General features: G+C 42.3%; 1 protein-coding gene across 4 annotated transcripts; it reads left to right on the forward strand.

Moving 5' to 3' along the window:
* The first annotated feature begins 998 nt into the window (after positions 1–998).
* Positions 999–18,347, forward strand: LOC105922509 (high choriolytic enzyme 1). 4 transcript variants are annotated; one of them, XM_036130309.1, is made up of 10 exons: positions 1,052–1,121; positions 1,338–1,609; positions 14,925–15,242; positions 16,465–16,480; positions 16,560–16,603; positions 16,809–16,878; positions 16,952–17,066; positions 17,343–17,515; positions 18,034–18,115; positions 18,204–18,347. In XM_036130309.1, the coding sequence occupies exons 1-10, from the start codon at positions 1,067–1,069 to the stop codon at positions 18,322–18,324; spliced, it is 1,266 nt and encodes a 421-aa protein (XP_035986202.1). In that variant the 5' UTR covers positions 1,052–1,066; the 3' UTR covers positions 18,325–18,347. The 4 variants fall into 4 exon arrangements, with proteins under 4 accessions (XP_035986203.1, XP_035986202.1, XP_035986204.1 ...); XM_036130311.1 differs by lacking the exons at positions 1,052–1,121; positions 1,338–1,609 and adding an exon at positions 14,548–14,670 and having other exon boundaries at positions 14,884–15,242; XM_036130312.1 differs by lacking the exons at positions 1,052–1,121; positions 1,338–1,609 and adding an exon at positions 14,592–14,670 and having other exon boundaries at positions 14,887–15,242.
* Positions 18,348–18,717: the final 370 nt, after the last annotated feature.

Consider the following 18,717-nt stretch of genomic DNA (forward strand, 5'->3'; position numbering starts at 1 on the left):
GACCCAAACCATCACCCTAAATACACAAATCACATTATTTTGATTTTAAAGATTATGTAACACACATTTCAGTTGAATATTTCTTATATGGTTCAGTAAAAGTGACTTTGTATAGCCTGCTGCTATACAAAATGATCACGAACCTTGTCAAGCCCTTTAAATCTGTTTGTCTGTCAGCTCTAAACCGTCCTTAAATGGTATATGGACTAATCTTATATGGCATGTTTCCATATAAGATTTTAACTGAGAAAGGACTTTCTACTTACTGTGGCTAAATATAGATTTATTTTGTTACAAAATGACAAAATTCCTTTAACCAAATTAATCCACCGCAGAAGAATGACTTCTGGAAACTGAATATGTTCTAAACTGTTCGGACTTCTACGTAGAAAGCATGTTAGAAATCAGAGGGTAACTTTGAAGTTGGTTGACATTAAAATTGAATGAAAGGAAATGTATAAAAAGTCGATTTATTTATAGTCAATTTATCACATGGTTTGTCTTTGCCATTGCCTGTAGTTCCTGAACGCAGCATGACTGAGACTAGAACAGATGTGGATTGTGGAATGGAACAACATTGCTTTATTTAATTTTAACCATTTAAAAATGATAATGCTACAATTATATCTGCATATTATTGTCTCATGTTGTGTTTTTATGTCTGATAATGATTAGTCTAAACATCCCTTAAAGAATCCCTAAATCATTTCATCTGAACTATAAGCCGTATTTGCCTTTTTAAAGTGAGAAAAGAAACAAATAAACAATGTAGGACACAAAGCTGTTCTTGTGCATAAAAACCCAAATATATGTGGTGAAATATGCAGAATCAAAAAGGAGAAAAATGATCTAGAAGATCACTGCACATCTTGTAAATACTACCCATCACTTTGCCTCAAAGTAGAAATAACACAGCGCCCCTGACGTTTGGTTTAGGAATGATAATCAGGAGAAGTGATCCCAGCTGAGCTGATCCCAGGTGAGTTGATTGAGGCAAACTAGGTTTTCATATTTAAGTCAGAGCAGCAGAGGCAGTGGGAGCACAGGTTGTCTTCTCTGTCACAAAATGAAGCAGATTCTTTGGTTGATAGTGCTGCTGGGGCTTGGCTGCTGGTCAACAGGTATATACTTTAAACCTTTATAATGCTAATAAAGTAAACTTCTATTTTTCTAGTGAGTGCATTGTTTCTTTATGGAAATGTGACTCACCCTGCCTCAAGTCAAACAGATTGTAGCTTTAGAGTTTTAACAATACTGCTGTTCAACTTTTTGTAATGTTTCTTGATGTGTAATTTTGGAAGATTTGACTTGACATGTGCAACTTTCTGTTGTAGCAGCTTCAGCTCTGCTCCCTCCACACAACGTGAGCGGCGAGGCCTGGGACCACGTGGTGTCTCACAACGTGAGCGGCGAGGCCTGGGACCACGTGGCGTCTCACAACGTGAGCGGCGAGGCCTGGGACCACGTGGCGTCTCACAACGTGAGCGGCGAGGCCTGGGACCACGTGGCGTCGCACAACGTGAGCGGCGAGGCCTGGGACCACGTGCCGTCTCACAACGTGAGCGGCGAGGCCTGGGACCACGTGCCGTCTCACAACGTGAGCGGCGAGGCCTGGGACCACGTGCCGTCTCACAACGTGAGCGGCGAGGCCTGGGACCACGTGCCGTCTCACAACGTGAGCGGCGAGGCCTGGGACCACGTGACGTCGCACAACGTGAGCGGCGAGGCCTGGGACCACGTGACGTCGCACAACGTGAGCGGCAATGCAAGTGCGGAGACTTTGGAAGGTAAAACATAGAACAGTTTAAACGCAGGAAGTCTTGTCATTAAGGTGAAAAAATTGACTTCCATCTCCTTGTGATTTAGATGAGGAGGAGAACCTGATTGAGGAAGGAGACATCATTGCGAGGGTGAGTTGAACTTTTTGTGACCCCTGGGTTGACACTTCAAAACCTCTTAAGGTATAGCAGAATTACAATTTCCCCTGGGGCAGCTGACTTGAATAGCTTATCTTTTACAAATCAGACATTTACAGGTTTAACATTCAGTTTGAGCCATTAGAAACATCCTGCTTGAAAAAGCAGCAATTCCTTTAACTTGTCCTCAAACTTTTAGGAAGACCGGAATGCTGTTAACGTGGTGTGGTCCAATGCGATTGTCCCTTATGAAATCAATCCAAATGTTGGTAGGTTGCTGTAGCTTAAGCTAAACTGCATATTTAAAGTCAAAGCCAACTTAAGATGATTTTGTTCTAACAGGTTCTCGAGTGGCTGAAATCCAGGAAGCCTTCAGGATGATCTCGGCACCTACTTGTATTCGCTTTGTTGAACACACAAATGAGCTGAACTACATCAGTATTAGAGATGGCAAAGGGTGAGGTGTCTGGTGGATAAAATGGCCCTATTAATCAGTACTTGTGTCGGACATTCAGTAACTCCAGTCTAAATTCAGATAAAGATGCCACTGGATTTTCAGGTCTAAAATGTCCTTGCTGTTTGTCTTTACTCCAGCTGTGCATCCCCTGTCGGCGTGAGTGGGGGAAGCCAGTCGATCTACTTTGCACAGTCCTGCTCTGTGGGGAACCTGGTGCATGAGCTCATCCACGCCTTGGGGCTGTATCATGAGCACACGCGTGACGACAGAGACCAATACATCACGATCAACTGGCCAAGTGTTGTTCCAGGTAAATGCCTATCTACTGACTGAAGTTTCAATCAATTTCATTGCTCAAACTTCTCCAGAGGGTTATTCTGAAGATGTAAAGTGATTCACAAAGATTTTTTTTTCTACTGTTCAAAGAGGCCTATTTCCAGTATTTAATTTTAGACTATAGCTGCTATGCACGCTTTGGTATGTTCCCAAGTTTGTCTGTAGAAATGGCTCTCTAGGAATTGCCTTGCTGGTGCTGTGATACTTGGATCTTAACATGGATTAAACTAAAATGGAACATTTTGATAGCAGGCTACAGGAAGTGCTTAAGGATTCAACCTGAAATTGGTTCTGGCAAATCTAAGCAGGTTGCCCCTTGCCAACAGTCAACTTCATAGTGTTTGATCTAGGTAACATTTAAGCTCCATCAGCAATAAAGGTCAATGTGGGTGGGGAAGCACAAAATCCACAACACTTATTTAAATCTAGAATTCACTTTCTGCACCTTAATCAAAATGCTTGGAGTCATTTTTTTTTCTTTCCCCCCATGAAGACAAGAAAGGAAACTTCAAGGTAAAACGTGGGAACACACTAAACCAGCCCTACGACTATGAATCCATCATGCACTATGGACCGTAAGTAACTCCTTCTGGTTAACTGATATAAAATGTGTGCTACCCGTTCTGCTTTGCCTTAAAGCTTCCCCTTGGTTTGTGTGTACAGGGCTTACTTCAGTGTTGATGGAAGTCCAACTATTGTGACCAATACCCCCAAGGACATTGGACAGAGGACCCATCTGAGCAGTCTGGACATCAAGAAACTAAAAGCCCTCTACCACTGCTAAACTTAATAAATGTCTTCAAACTAGACCTTTTGAGTGAGTCTTCATTTGAGCAGATGTCTGAGAGCCATCTCTGCAGAAAAGGTAAAAGCCTTATTGAACCATGACTGACTGTTTTACAATGGATGCAGTATGGGCTTCAATTTTATTTATATAGTGCAAATTTACATGCATCTTAAAGCGTTTTACAAAGTCAAATCCTCTAGACGGTTTCCCATCTAAGGAAATGCAGCAGATTGTCTTGACAAGTAGTCTTCACTCATGAAGGGATGTCACGCAACAGTGGAAAATCGTCGGTATGAGGGATTGCTGCAAAGCCATTGACAATACAAAGCATGCAAGTGACAATGGAGAAAAACCTCCAGCAGAACCAGGCTCTGTGAATGATCATGCCCCAACCGACTGGGGGTTAAAGCTGATGTGCTCACACTAATCTAGGAATCCTTTATATGTTAGCGGGTAACAGTGGCTGATCTGCCCCCTGGATGGTGTTTTAACTAACAGAGCGCCAGACCAGATGTGCCTACTATAAACAAGAACTAGAATAACAAGCAATGCAAGTAGAACTCGGCAGAGGGAGGGGAAAGACCATGATGGCCTATAGCAGTATAACTATAGATAGCTCAGGGTAACCTAAGCCACTCTAACTGTAAGCTTTGTCAAAAGTTTTAAGATTAGTCTTAAAAGTAGACGCGGTGTCTGCCTCATAGACCAAAAGTGGGAGTTGGTTCCACAGGAGAGTCTGAAGGATCTGCCTCCCATTCTTTTATAGAATCTGGGAACCACCAGCAGACATGCAGTCTGAGAGCAAAGTGCTCTGTTAGGAACATGCAGGGTAATCTGTGATATGAAGGGAAGCTAAAATTAGAGAATCTTGTTTTTCATCAGAACTTGGAGCATTTTGGATCAGCTGAAGGCTTTACATTGCATTTTGTGGATGACTTGATAGAGAATTACAATAGTCTAGCTTTGAAGTAACAAATGCATGGACTAGTTTTTCAGCATAACCCCTGGACAGAATATTTCTAATTTTGGCGATATTCCAGAGGTGAAAAAAGGAAACCTGTTTAATATGGGATTTAAATGACGTGTCTTGGTCAATACTAAGATTTTTTTACTTTACCAGAGGCCAATTTAATGCCATCCAGATTAAGTGACTAAGTTTATTTTTGAGGACTCTGGTCCAAAGATTACAACTTCTGTCTTGTCACAATTTAAAAGCAGGATATTTAAAGTCATCCTACTTTTGATATCAAGACATGACTGTAGTCAAAGTAATTGATTGGATTCCTCTGGATTTATGGATAAATATAGCTGAGTGTCATCAGCATAACAGTGGAAATTAATCCCATGCTGTCTGATCATTTTGCCAATCGTATGTATGTGAACCCTGTGGTAATCCACAAGTGACCCTAGAGTTTGAGGAAGATTTAACATGAACAAACTAGAATCTGTCAGACATAAGATTTAAACCTGCGTAATGCTTTCCCCTTAATCCCTACAGTATGTTCAAGTCTTTCTAGAAGAAGTCCATTACCTGAGGCCATGAGAATATCATTAGTGACTTTCACCAGAGCTGTTTCAGTGCTATGAGCTCTGAAGCCTGACTGAAACTCCTGAAGTAGGTCATTACTTTGTAAATGTTCACAAAGTTGATTAGTAACTACTTTCTCAATTTTAGATATGAAATGATTATCTTATCTTGATCAAGTAATGCTTTCATAAGTGTTTCTTAAGTAAAGGTTTAATAACAGCTACTTTAACAACCTGTAGTACATATCTATTTACTAAGGAAAGATTAATCACGTTTAAAATGGGGGCATTTATCAAAGGGAAAAACTTGGTTTGGATTGGGTATAACGTACAAGTAGAAGGTTTAGATGATGCAAAAATTTTAAAGCTCTACTGCGTCTACAGTTCGAACACAGATCAGGTTCTAAAGATTCATCTAATGCTGCCTCATGTACTGAGGATGCCAATTCTATTTTTAATGGAATCAATTTTATTTATGAAGAATCCTATAGTCATTACTGTTGAGAGCTGAGGGGATGGATAGATCAACAGAGCTATGACTCTGGGTAAGTTTAGCAACTGTACTGAAGAGAAATCTAGGATTATTTTTATTCTCCTGTATTAATGATGAAAAATATGCTGTTCTAACTCTGCAAAGGGTCTTTTTATACATCAGTACACTGTTTTTTCAGATTAGGTAGATGTGTAGCGTGCCATTTTCTCTCCAATTTCCTAACATTGTGCTTTAAAGAACAGTTCTAAATTAATCCAAAGAGCCGGCTTCCTGTAAATAATCACCTTGCTTTTCAAGGAGGCTACATCGTCTAATGCAGAACGCAACGAGAAAATTATACCATCAACAAAGGTGTCAATTTGTGAATGGTGTTGTGCCATCATGCCATGAGGAAAAATCAGACTGAGTTGTAAACAACATGAAACATGACACCATTGCATTCACACAGGGACTGCCTCTCACAGCAGGGGATTACTGAATAAAGCTTTCCTGCCCACAGACAATTTACACGCTGTTTCATTGGAACAGCATTGGGGAGCACACCCCCATCACCCACTGCAGAGCAGAGGACCTGACTGGGTTTGGAGAACTGCCAGCTGTATCGAAGCTCAGTCTGCTGTCTTTCTTCTGCGAGTTCGAGTCCGAGACTCAAACTCGAGTCCGAGTCATTAGCTAAATTTAGAGACTCGTGACTTGACTTGGACTTGAGCACTGATGACTCGAACTTGGACTCGGACTCCTACATTCAGATCATTCTGACTCGGAAATTGAGAAAAAGACTCAACTTTTTTTATATCATTAGGCTATAATTTTAATGTCATTAGAATATTATTTGGTGTATGATTTTAATATCTAAATGTTGTACCGTGCACGTGACGTCACCATCTTATGAGCAACGCCCCTTGCCGCTAAGGTTGGGCAAACGGTGTGAGAGCGCACGTAGCAACCAGCCATTACACGTGCAACAGATACAACTATATGACCGACTTTACAGCTGTTAAACTTTCACAAGAGGATGTCCAGGCACCCATTTTACTGGTAGAACTGTGGAACAACATACCAACCTTCAGCTCAAACGATGGCTTGAGTGTCGAGGGCTTAGAAAGACTGAAAAATGGACCGAGTTGATAGGAAGGTAAGTCGTTTTTCTCCTGCCCGGCGTTCACGGCGTCATCGGCCGTTTTTTTTCTGTTTGTAGTCACCGTCCAGGAATCGGTATAAATTTTCCGGCCCGCCGAACAATTTCGTCCGGTCCGGTGGCCAAATGCATTATCATTATCCAACGGCTGTATCTCCTCGCTGCATCGACCGATCTGGCCAATAGGCCGGAGTACGCTTGGCTGCGAGGGCCGATCGACACCGCTTGCTTGTCCTTCATATGCGGCCTATCAGCGTACCTCGAGTCGCTGTTGCACGTTCCATAACAACAATGTTTAAAAACCATGGTTAGGAGACGTCTAAGACTTGGAAAAAGCAGTCGTTTTACCGAGTAAAACCAAGGGTAACTAAAGCGAAAGAGTGGAGGAAAACGCATATTTGCCCTACATGTACCACGTGATATGACGTCACGTTCTAAAAATAGATCGCTCGCGGAACGCCATTATTAGTGCAATGGAATGTTACTGCTTCATGTCATACATCACACGTCAATAGTGACTCGACTCGGATTTTTTTTTTTAATGACTTGGACTTGACTCGGACTTGAACACTGGAGACTCGAACCTGGACTCGGACTCGAGGCATAGTGACTTGACTACAACACTGGCAGTGACCCATGTGGGTTGTCAGCATCTCAGCTTAGAAAAAGGTTGGAAAGGAAGTAAAAAACTGGATTTTTTTTTTATCTAAAATTAAAGCTTCAACGTGTTAAACTGAAGTGAAAACAGTCAGGCATCATTTCACACTAAATGTGTCAAACCACAAGGATAAAGAGGTCTGGGTCACGAACTGTGAGGTTTTAGTAAGACCAAATGAAGACAGGACTTTGTAAGTTACATGATGGAAAGAAGGATTTAATATAGAAGCAAAAAGCAAACTTACAAATGAGCTCAAGACAATGAACTCCAGGCATGGAGACACGGTGTCAAGACGCACGTTTGGATATATAGTTTTTGGGGGGTAGACCCTACGGTTCGGGCTGTATTAACGGTGACGGATGATTAAAAAGGAATAAAGAAATCCGTTATTAGATGCATAGTATAAGGCCTTGTTCATGCATTTTCAATGCATAGGCGGGCCTAATAAAGAAACCCCTTATTGGGTGCATAGTATAAGGTCTCCGCCATGCATTTTCAATGCATAGGCGGGTGCCTAATAACTGTTGTCATCACATTAAAACTCTCCATGCAACTACTTTTGTATTCTAGTTTTCTGCTTTTGTGTACAAATTAATGTCTCTAAGAACAGCTTTATGACTCAACAGTTTTTATATCTGTCGTCAGTGAGCTGTTACTTTCATCCAGCAGCCAAAGCTTTACATAGAAGCTGTTACTTTAGTGGTTTCTTCTTTTAAGCCATTGAGCAGAGAAGGTCAAAATGTAGGTTTTGTTGACCTATCAGCATTTAATTAGTTAAACATTATCCATATTTACTTTTCTGTAAATACTAGTCTAACAGCAGAAGGTTTATGCTTATGCAGGGGGAGGCTGACCCATTAAGCCACAGTCACCCCAAGCCTTAGTCCTGACTTGAACAAAAGTTTTGCCTGCCTGTCTGTCAGGGCTTGATTTATCCATCCATCCATTTTCTAACACGTCTATCCCTTGTGGGGTCGCCAAGGGTGCTGGTGTCTATCTCCAGCTGTAAATGGGTGAGAGGCAGGGTACAACCTGGGCAGGTCGCCAGTCTAATGCAGGGCAACACAGAGACAACCAGGACAAACAACAGTACTACCCACTGTGCCTATGTGCAGCTCGCCTTGATTTAGATTTTTTTTTATATACCCATTAAAACGAAACATTGTGTCTGGGTAAATTTTAGGGTTTTCAGATTGATTTGGAGCATTATAAAAAGGAGTTTACTTAGAAGGTAAATGACAAATTATGCACAACTGGGAGCCCCGGGTTCTGTGGTGTCTGGAAGGGAGAGAAGCAATAAAAGCAGGTGAAAAAGTTCAGCAGGAAGCGTATATTAATAATGGTGAGTAAAGAGCTGGGATTACACTTTCAGGATCACATTAAGATGTTGAGGGAGGAGTGGAGACACCAGTGGTTGTTTATGAAGGGGACTTGATGGAGGAGGTTGTGTTCCAGGAAAGTTCAGTGGAGAACAGAGCAGGTGAGTTCTCAGAGTTTCAGCAGTGAGTAGACAGAGAGCTGGCGAGCGAGCAGGCTGCAGGAAGTCTGAGTGGAAAGATGGAGGAGTATAGGAAATTACAGGAGAAGTCACTCACTGTGGAGTTTGTGGGAGAAATCCAGGATTGGTAAAACAACTTTAATCTGAGGGGGACAAAAGTACAAAGGTCAGCTCCATAAAAAACGTCAGCATGAAAACAAAGGGCTTGTTTCTACCAACAAGGTTGACGATCATACAAACACAGGTCATTCTGCTGCTCCTTTAATCTCACTTCTTACTTCTACTCATTACATTTCCACACAAGCATCTGTACTTTCTATTCCTTACATTTTTAAAACAAACGTTACTCGTTACTCTTGGCTTCAGTTTAAAATTTATAAATATTTAGTGTAATTGGATGAGTCATATAACGCAAACACTCATTTTTTAGCTATTCTCTCTCTCTCTCTCTCTCTCTCCACACACAAACTACATAGAATGTTTTTGCACCAAAGGGTATAGTTTACCTTAGGTATTTGATGGAACTCACACATTTATGTTCTGGCAGTTCTGCAGGCTTGAATACTACCTCTGTTTGGAATTGAATTCCAATAAAGTTTGAGAGAGAACATGCTCCTTGAGTGACTTTGTCTTTGACTAATGGGTTAATGATGATGTTGTGTCTTGGGCCACATCTAGAACTAATCAGTGTTTAAATTAAGCTTTCAATTCATATAGTGGCATTTTTTTAAAGGTTACTTTATACTTTTATACTTTAAGTAGTTTTTGGAGCACATACTTTTTCACTTTTACTTGAGTAAAGAGGTCAAGTTGATACTTCAACTTTTACCAGAGTGTTTTTAAACTGCAGTATCTATACTTCTACTTAAGTAACAAATGTGTGTACTTTTGACACCACTGATGTGTAGCACTCTATGTTCTGCACATTATAATACAAACTGGGTCTGCTCCCATCAAATCCGTTCAGGGAAAGGAGCGACATTCAGTTGAATATTCCGAGCTGATTGGGCGAAGCAACTCCCAAATTTGGATTTAGCCAATTATGGTATCAAATGAAAATGTTGGAAGCAGCAGGTGCAATGAAGAACAAGTTATGCTGGTCAAGGCACTTTTTGCTGTCCTTATTTCAAATAAGAAATTGTGCATGCTGGCAAAACATGATAGCAGCATCTACATGTGCGTCTTGCTCTGCTGCCATGTTTACGTCGGTTTGGCTGTGGGCTTAGCAGCTCTTGCATTCGTCACAGCAGTATGTCCTGCCTTAACATGATTGGCCGGAACAGTTGGGACTGGAGCGGGACAAGATGGATTCTTATGTGTTTGTGAGTGTACAAATATCGCAAGAGTTCAGCTTGCAGGCAAGGTTCCATTAGAATAAATTTGACATTAAAGATGATACAGTATGTTTTGATGTTGGCAAGGTGCTGGTTTCTGTCTTTATCAGAGCTGGTTTATCTGTGGAAATGTGAGGAGGACTGAGTTTTGGTCAGTTGGTTGGGTTCTTTTTAAACTTCAGCATGTCTGATGTTGAAACATTTAGCAGCCATTTTCTTCTCAAAGCGTGAAGCCACAGAACTTCAACGATATTTATGCCACGGTAGTCTTGCATAATTAACAATAAAGTATAGAAGAACATATTAGACATGATCTTTACTATAGAATTTTCAGATATGTTGAACACAACTTCAGTTTTATTCAAGAAACATTATTTAACTATTTATTTGATGAAAGTACATTACATATACACTGTTAGTATTTTATGGTTGTCTCCACTAGAGGACCCCACTGCCCAGTGGTGGTATTTCCAGACTGATTATCTGGAAAACAGTCAAACTTATCAGATGTATCTAGATTGAAGCTGCTTGTATACCGCTTGTTTTAGGTAAAAATATTTTGCCTGACCTATTAAACAACATCTAATATCACTTTACTGATGCCACAGAGGAGGCTTTCTGGATCAATGGTAGCCTGAGCAAATGGAATCAAACGGGACCGTAAGCAGCAGCTGCAATGGGAAACCACAAGTTTACTCTGGTCAAGGCACATCTTCCTGTTCCTCTTTGAAAGAAGAAATTGTGGATTCTGACCAAACAGATGTGATAGCAGCAGCTACATATGCTTCCTCCTGCGCCGCCATATTTATGTTGCTTTCCTCACAGCTGTATGTCCCACCTTAAACTATAATACTGCAACCTGATTGGGCCTAACTGTTGTCGGTTTGGTCCCGATGATTGAGATGGGAGTTGGGCAAGATTAAATCTTTGTGAATGCACAAATACTGTGGGAATTCAGTAAACTGCTGTAAATCCCACAAGTGAGAGCCCCTCTCTCACTCACTGATCAGTTCTTCAAAATTATTCATAAAACAGCATTTTGCTATGTGATTTTTACAATTTTATTCTTTTAGTGTACAACACTATGGTTCAACCATTTGTTGTGTGCTTTTAAATGTGCTTTATAAATAAATTGAATTGGGTTTGATCTTTCACTTAACTTTTTGCACAACAGCATGGGTGTACATATGCTGGTGAAGATTCTCAGTCATCCAGGTCATGGTCATTCCAAAATACGGTAAAAAACAAAGCAACTGGACTTGTTTTCCGAAGTTAAAGACGTTTCGCTTCCTCTCCAGGAAGCTTTCTCAATTCAAAAAGTCTGGAGTAATGTGGAGTAGCAAGCTTTATACAATTGGCAAACAAAGGCCTTGTAATGGCTTAGATAACATGCAAATTCAACCAAAACAGGACCAGGATCTTTTGGATTTTCTTGCTGATTTGACAATCACCTAACTGGACTTTTGTCAAATCAGCAAGAAAATCCAAAAGACCCGCTGCAGAACATAATGGTGAGAAGAATAAACGCAAAAACATCATCATCCCATATGTTGCTGGAGTCTCTGAAAAACTCAAGAGGATTTTCTCCAAACACAAAATCCCAGTACATTTCAAACCAAACAGGACCCTCAGACAGAGGCTGGTGCATCCCAAGGACAAAACCCCCAGACCTAAGATGAGCGGAGTGGTGTATGCAGTTCAGTCAGTGAGGAATGTTCTGATCTTTATATTGGAGAAACCAAACAACCTCTCCATAGACACATGGCTCAACACAGGAGAGCTACCTCCTCAGGACAAGACTCTGCTGTCCACCTACACCTTAAGGACAAAGGACACTCTTTTGAGGACCAAAATGTTCACATTTTGGACAAAGAAGACAGATGGTTTGAAAGGGGTCTGAAGGAAGCCATCTACTTTAAGAGAGAAAAAACAACTTTGAACAGAGGAGGAGGCCTTAGGTTTCAACTCTCAAAAACTTACAACACAGCTATGATTAATTCCGGCCAACCATCACCTTAACTCTCACCCTCATATGGGTGATCAAAACATTGTTTCTTTAAGCCAAGCCAATAACGACCCTGACGACTCCTCGTTACAGAGGAGTGGACCAGTTTCGGTCCAATCTGCTGTCTTAATGGCTTCAACGACCGCCCATTACTAAGGGGTGGACCTGTTTCTGTTGAATTTGAATGTTATCTAACCCATTACAAGGCCTTTGTTTGGGCAGTAGTATAAAGCTTGTTACTCCACATTATTCCACACTTTTTGAATTGAGAAAGCTTCCTGGAGAGGAAGCGAAATGTCTTCAACTACGGAAAACAAGTCCAGTTGCTTTGTTTTTTACCTTTTTTTGGAATGGGTGTACATAGTTATTGACAATCTTCTCTTTAGAAGTAAAACTCTGTAACTGAGAAAGGACTTTCTACTTACTGTGGTTGTATATAGATTTATTTTGTTACAAAATGAAAAAATTCCTTTAACCAAATGAATGCACCGCAGAAGAATGACTTCTGGAAACTGAATATGTTCTAAACTGTTCGGGCTTCTCCGTAGAAAGCATGTTAGAAATCAGAGGGTAACTTTGAAGTCGGTTGACATTAAAATTGAATGAAAGGAAATGTATAAAAAGCTCAGATTTAGTCAATTTATCACATGGTTTGTCTTTGCCATTGCCTGTAGTTCCTGAACGCAGCATGACTGAGACTAGAACAGAGTTTGTTGATTTTAGAGGAATTATAATCATAACTGCTGGACTTCTGATAAATAAACAGTCTGGGATGTCCAGAATAGGGCTGTGCATAAAAATCGATATAAAGATTAATATCGATATTTTTAAAAACGATTTAATATCGATATTCTGGCTTTCAATATCGATATACCTCCCAACCTCTAGGGGGCGTTTTTTTTTTTTTTTTTTTTTTTTTTTTTTTTTTTTTTTTTTTCCCAGTGTCCTGTCTAGCAATATGGCAATAGGAATTGATGTCTCAATGCCAGATAGAGCTCGACAGATTTTGCTTTTACAAGTGGAGCAAACGGCTTTCGCCATAGTGCTCCACTTGATTTATGCTTGTAAATAGCTTTATTATGATTCCTGCAAGGAGAATTTCAAATTATATGGACATGACAATGGGAGAGTAAAGGAAGAACAAAAAGTGAAAGAAAAGAAAAAAAAGAGTAGAGGTGAAAGAAAGAGGAGATAAAAGGGAGAGAATGATAAAACCTTCTTTGTCTGCTCCATCACCTGGAAAGAGACACAAAAAAAACAGCACAACCAACAGACATAAAGCAACAGATACACTCGAATAACACCTAGATGCCATTGCTAAATCATATATATTATTATGTAAGCTGACATGTGTAATGTGATATTTGAAAAAAGAAAGTGAAAGAACATAAATAAATAAATAAATAAATTACAAGATTACTGAATATAAGTGAACACTTAATACCTGGGACCCAGCACCTGTGGGAGATGTGAAAGTGCACTAGTTTAGGTGAACATTATCCAGAAATAGCTTGATAGTGATTGTGGAGAACCGAAGACCCTAGGGGGCGTTATTACAGCGCAACCATTACAGTTCACAGCGAAGGAGAGCGAGTGAGACGAATTTGTGGAACGGCCGACAGGATTTTAGAAGCTCCTTTGACCCTAAAATCAGATGTTTGGGCACATTTTTGGTTTCTGTGACACGTTAAATGCATTGAAGCAAATGCACTTTATTTTCCTGTTAATATGTCTGTGATCAATAAATAGAACATAAACATAATATTTGGCTGATTTTGGTGATTGAATCACTGAGCATTAATTCAAAGTAATAAATATCGATATTGGAATCAAATCAAGCTGAGCTATGTATCGAGAATCGTATCGTATCGTGAGCTATGTATCGAGAATCGTATCGAATCGGCTCATCCTAGATGATACCCAGCCCTAGTCCAGAACTGTTTGAGTCATCTGGCGCCACCTAGCGGTCATCTTGTACTTCGGGAGAAAAAAAAAACCTGACCAAAATGATAATGCTACAATTATATCTGCATATTATTGTCTCATGTTGTGTTTTTATGTCTGATAATGATTAGTCTAAACATCCCTTAAAGAATCCCTAAATCATTTCATCTGAACTATAAGCCGTATTTGCCTTTTTAAAGTGAGAAAAGAAACAAATAAACAATGTAAGACACAAAGCTGTTCTTGTGCATAAAAACCCAAATATATGTGGTGAAATATGCAGAATCAGATAGGAGAAAAATGATCTAGAAGATCACTGCACATCTTGTAAATACTACCCATCACTTTGCCTCCAAGTAGAAATAACACAGCGCCCCTGACGTTTGGTTTAGGAATGATAATCAGTGGAAGTGATCCCAGCTGAGCTGATCCCAGGTGAGTTGATTGAGGCAAACTAGGTTTTAATATTTAAGTCAGAGCAGCAGAGGCAGCAGGAGCACAGGTTGTCTTCTCTGTCACAAAATGAAGCAGATTCCTTGGTTGATAGTGCTGCTGGAGCTCGGCTGCTGGTCAACAGGTATATACTTTAAAGCTTTATTATGCTAATAAAGTCAACTTCTGTTTTTCTAGTGAGTGCATTGTTTCTTTATGGAAATGTGACTCACCCTGCCTCAAGTCAAACAGATTGTAGCTTTAGAGTTTTAACAATACTGCTGTTCAACTTTTTGTGATGGTTCTTGATGTGTAATTTTGGAAGATTTGACTTGACATGTGCAACTTTCTGTTGTAGCAGCTTCAGCTCTGCTCCCTCCGCACAACGTGAGCGGCGAGGCCTGGGACCACGTGCCGTCTCACAACGTGAGCGGCGAGGCCTGGGACCACGTGCCGTCTCACAACGTGAGCGGCGAGGCCTGGGACCACGTGCCGTCTCACAACGTGAGCGGCGAGGCCTGGGACCACGTGCCGTCGCACAACGTGAGCGGCGAGGCCTGGGACCACGTGCCGTCGCACAACGTGAGCGGCGAGGCCTGGGACCACGTGCCGTCGCACAACGTGAGCGGCGAGGCCTGGGACCACGTGCCGTCGCACAACGTGAGCGGCGAGGCCTGGGACCACGTGCCATCGCACAACGTGAGCGCCAATGCAAGTGCGGAGACTCCGTCCGTCCGTCCGTCCGTTGTCTTCCGCTTATCCGGGGTCGGGTCGCGGGGGTAGCAGCTTCAGCAGGGAGGCCCAGACGTCCCTCTCCCCAGCCACTTGGGCCAGCTCCTCAGGAGGAATCCCAAGGCGTTCCCAGGCCAGCCGGGAGACATAGTCTCTCCAGCGTGTCCTGGGTCTTCCCCTGGGTCTCCTCCCGGTGGGACGTGCCCGGAACACCTCTCCAGGGAGGCGTCCAGGAGGCATCCTGACCAGATGCCCGAGCCACCTCAACTGGCTCCTCTCGACGTGGAGGAGCAGCGGCTCTACTCTGAGTCCTCCCCGGATGACTGAGCTCCTCACCCTATCTCTAAGGGAGAGCCCAGACACACTACGGAGAAAACTCATTTCAGCCGCTTGTATCCGGGATCTCGTTCTTTCGGTCACGACCCAAAGCTCGTGACCATAGATGAGGGTAGGAACGTAGATCGACCGGTAAATCGAGAGCTTCGCCTTTTGGCTCAGCTCTCTCTTCACCACAACGGATCGGTACAGCGCCCGCTTCACAGCAGACGCTGCACCAATCCGCCTGTCGATCTCCCGCTCCATCTTCCCCTCATTCGTGAACAAGACCCCAAGATACTTGAACTCCTCCACTAGGGGCAGGACATCCTCCCCAACCCGGAGAAGGCACTCTACCCTTTTCCGGTTCAAGACCATGGTCTCGGACTTGGAGGCACTGATCCTCATCCCGGCCGCTTCGCACTCGGCTGCGAACCGCTCCAGTGAGAGCTGTAGATCACGCCCTGATGAAGCCAATAGGACCACGTCATCCGCGAATAGCAGAGACGCAATCCTAAGGCCACCAAAGCGGATCCCCTCAACACCTTGGCTGCGCCTAGAAATTCTGTCCATAAAAGTTATGAACAGAATCGGTGACAAAGGGCAGCCTTGGCGGAGTCCAACTCTCACCGGAAACGAGTCCGACTTACTGCCGGCAATGCGGACCAGACTCTGACACCGGTCGTACAGAGACCTGACAGCCCTTATTAAAGGGTCCGGTACTCCATACTCCCGGAGTACCCCCCACAGGATCCCCCGGGGGACACGGTCGAATGCCTTCTCCAGATCCACAAAGCACATGTAGACTGGTTGGGCAAACTCCCATGCCCCCTCAAGAATCCTGCTGAGGGTGTAGAGCTGGTCCCAACACTGGACCAGCTCTACACCCTCAGCGGAGACTTTGGAAGGTAAAACATAGAACAGTTTAAACGCAGGAAGTTTTGTCATTAAGGTGAAAAAATTGACTTCCATCTCCTTGTGATTTAGACGAGGAGGAGAACCTGATTGAGGAAGGAGACATCATTGCGAGGGTGAGTATAACTTTTTGTGACCCCTGGGTTGACACTTCAAAACCTGTTAAGGTATAGCAGAACTGCAATTTCCCCTGGGGCAGCTGACTTGAATAGCTTATCTTTTACAAATCAGACATTTACAGGTTTAACATTCAGTTTGAGCCATTAAAAACATCCTGCTTGAAAAAGCAGCAATTCCTTTAACTTGTCCTCAAACTTTTAGGAAGACCGGAATGCTGTTAACGTGGTGTGGTCCAATGCGATTGTCCCTTATGAAATCAATCCAAATGTTGGTAGGTTGCTGTAGCTTAAGCTAAACTGCATATTTAAAGTCAAAGCCAACTTAAGATGATTTTGTTCTAACAGGTTCTCGAGTGGCTGAAATCCAGGAAGCCTTCAAGATGATCTCGGCACCTACTTGTATTCGCTTTGTTGAACACACAAATGAGCTGAACTACATCAGTATTAGAGATGGCAAAGGGTGAGGTGTCTGGTGGATAAAATGTCCGTCCGTCCGTTGTCTTCCGCTTATCCGGGGTCGGGTCGTGGGGGTAGCAGCTTCAGTAGGGAGGCCCAGACGTCCCTCTCCCCAGCCACTTGGGCCAGCTCCTCAGGAGGAATCCCAAGGCGTTCCCAGTGGATAAAATGGCCCTATTAATCAGTACTTGTGTCGGACATTCAGTAACTGCAGTCTAAATTCAGATAAAGATGCCACTGGATTTTCAGGTCTAAAATGTCCTTGCTTTCTTGACTCCAGCTGTGCATCCCCTGTCGGCGTGAGTGGGGGAAGCCAGTCGATCTACTTTGCACAGTCCTGCTCCGTGGGGAACCTGGTGCATGAGCTCATCCACGCCTTGGGGTTGTATCATGAGCACACGCGTGACGACAGAGACCAATACATCACGATCAACTGGCCAAGTGTTGTTCCAGGTAAATGCCTATCTACTGACTGAAGTTTCAATCAATTTCATTGCTCAAACTTCTCCAGAGGGTTATTCTGAAGATGTAAAGTGATTCAAAGATTTTTTTTTTCTACTGTTCAAAGAGGCCTATTTCCAGTATTTAATTTTAGACTATAGCTACTATGCACGCTTCGGTATGTTCCCAAGTTTGTCTGTAGAAATGGCTCTCTAGGAATTGCCTTGCTGGTGCTGTGATACTTGGATCTTAACATGGATTAAACTAAAATGGAACATTTTGATAGCAGGCTACAGGAAGTGCTTAAGGATTCAACCTGAAATTGGTTCTGGCAAATCTAAGCAGGTTGCCCCTCGTCAACAGTCAACTGCATAGTGTTTGACCTAGGTAACATTTAAGCTCCATCAGCAATAAAGGTCAATGTGGGTGGGGAAGCACAAAATCCACAACACTTATTTAAATCTAGAATTCACTTTCTGCACCTTAATCAAAACGCTTGGAGTCATTTTTTTTTCTTTCCCCCCATGAAGACAAGAAAGAGAACTTCAAGGTAAAACGTGGGAACACACTAAACCAGCCCTATGACTATGAATCCATCATGCACTATGGACCGTAAGTAACTCCTTCTCGTTAACTGATATGAAATGCGTGCTACCCGTTCTGCTTTGCCTTAAAGCTTCCCCTTGGTTTGTGTGTACAGGGCTTACTTCAGTGTTGATGGAAGTCCAACTATTGTGACCAATACCCCCAAGGACATTGGACAGAGGACCCATCTGAGCAGTCTGGACATCAAGAAACTAAAAGCCCTCTACCACTGCTAAACTTAATAAATGTCTTCAAACTAGACCTTTTGAGTGAGTCTTCATTTGAGCAGATGTCTGAGAGCCATCTCTGCAGAAAAGGTAAAAGCCTTATTGAACCATGACTGACTGTTTTACAATGGATGCAGTATGGGCTTCAATTTTATTTATATAGTGCAAATTTACATGTATCTTAAAGCGTTTTACAAAGTCAAATCCTCTAGACAGTTTCCCATCTAAGGAAATGCAGCAGATTGTCTTGACAAGTAGCCTTCACTCATGAAGGGATGTCGCGCAACAGTGGAAAATCGTCAGTATGAGGGAATGCTGCAAAGCCATTGACAATACAAAGCATGCAAGTGACAATGGAGAAAAACCTCCAGCAGAACCAGGCTCTGTGAATGATCATGCCCC

This window comes from Fundulus heteroclitus, unplaced genomic scaffold, assembly GCF_011125445.2.
Source record: "Fundulus heteroclitus isolate FHET01 unplaced genomic scaffold, MU-UCD_Fhet_4.1 scaffold_332, whole genome shotgun sequence".
Taxonomy (NCBI): domain Eukaryota; kingdom Metazoa; phylum Chordata; class Actinopteri; order Cyprinodontiformes; family Fundulidae; genus Fundulus; species Fundulus heteroclitus.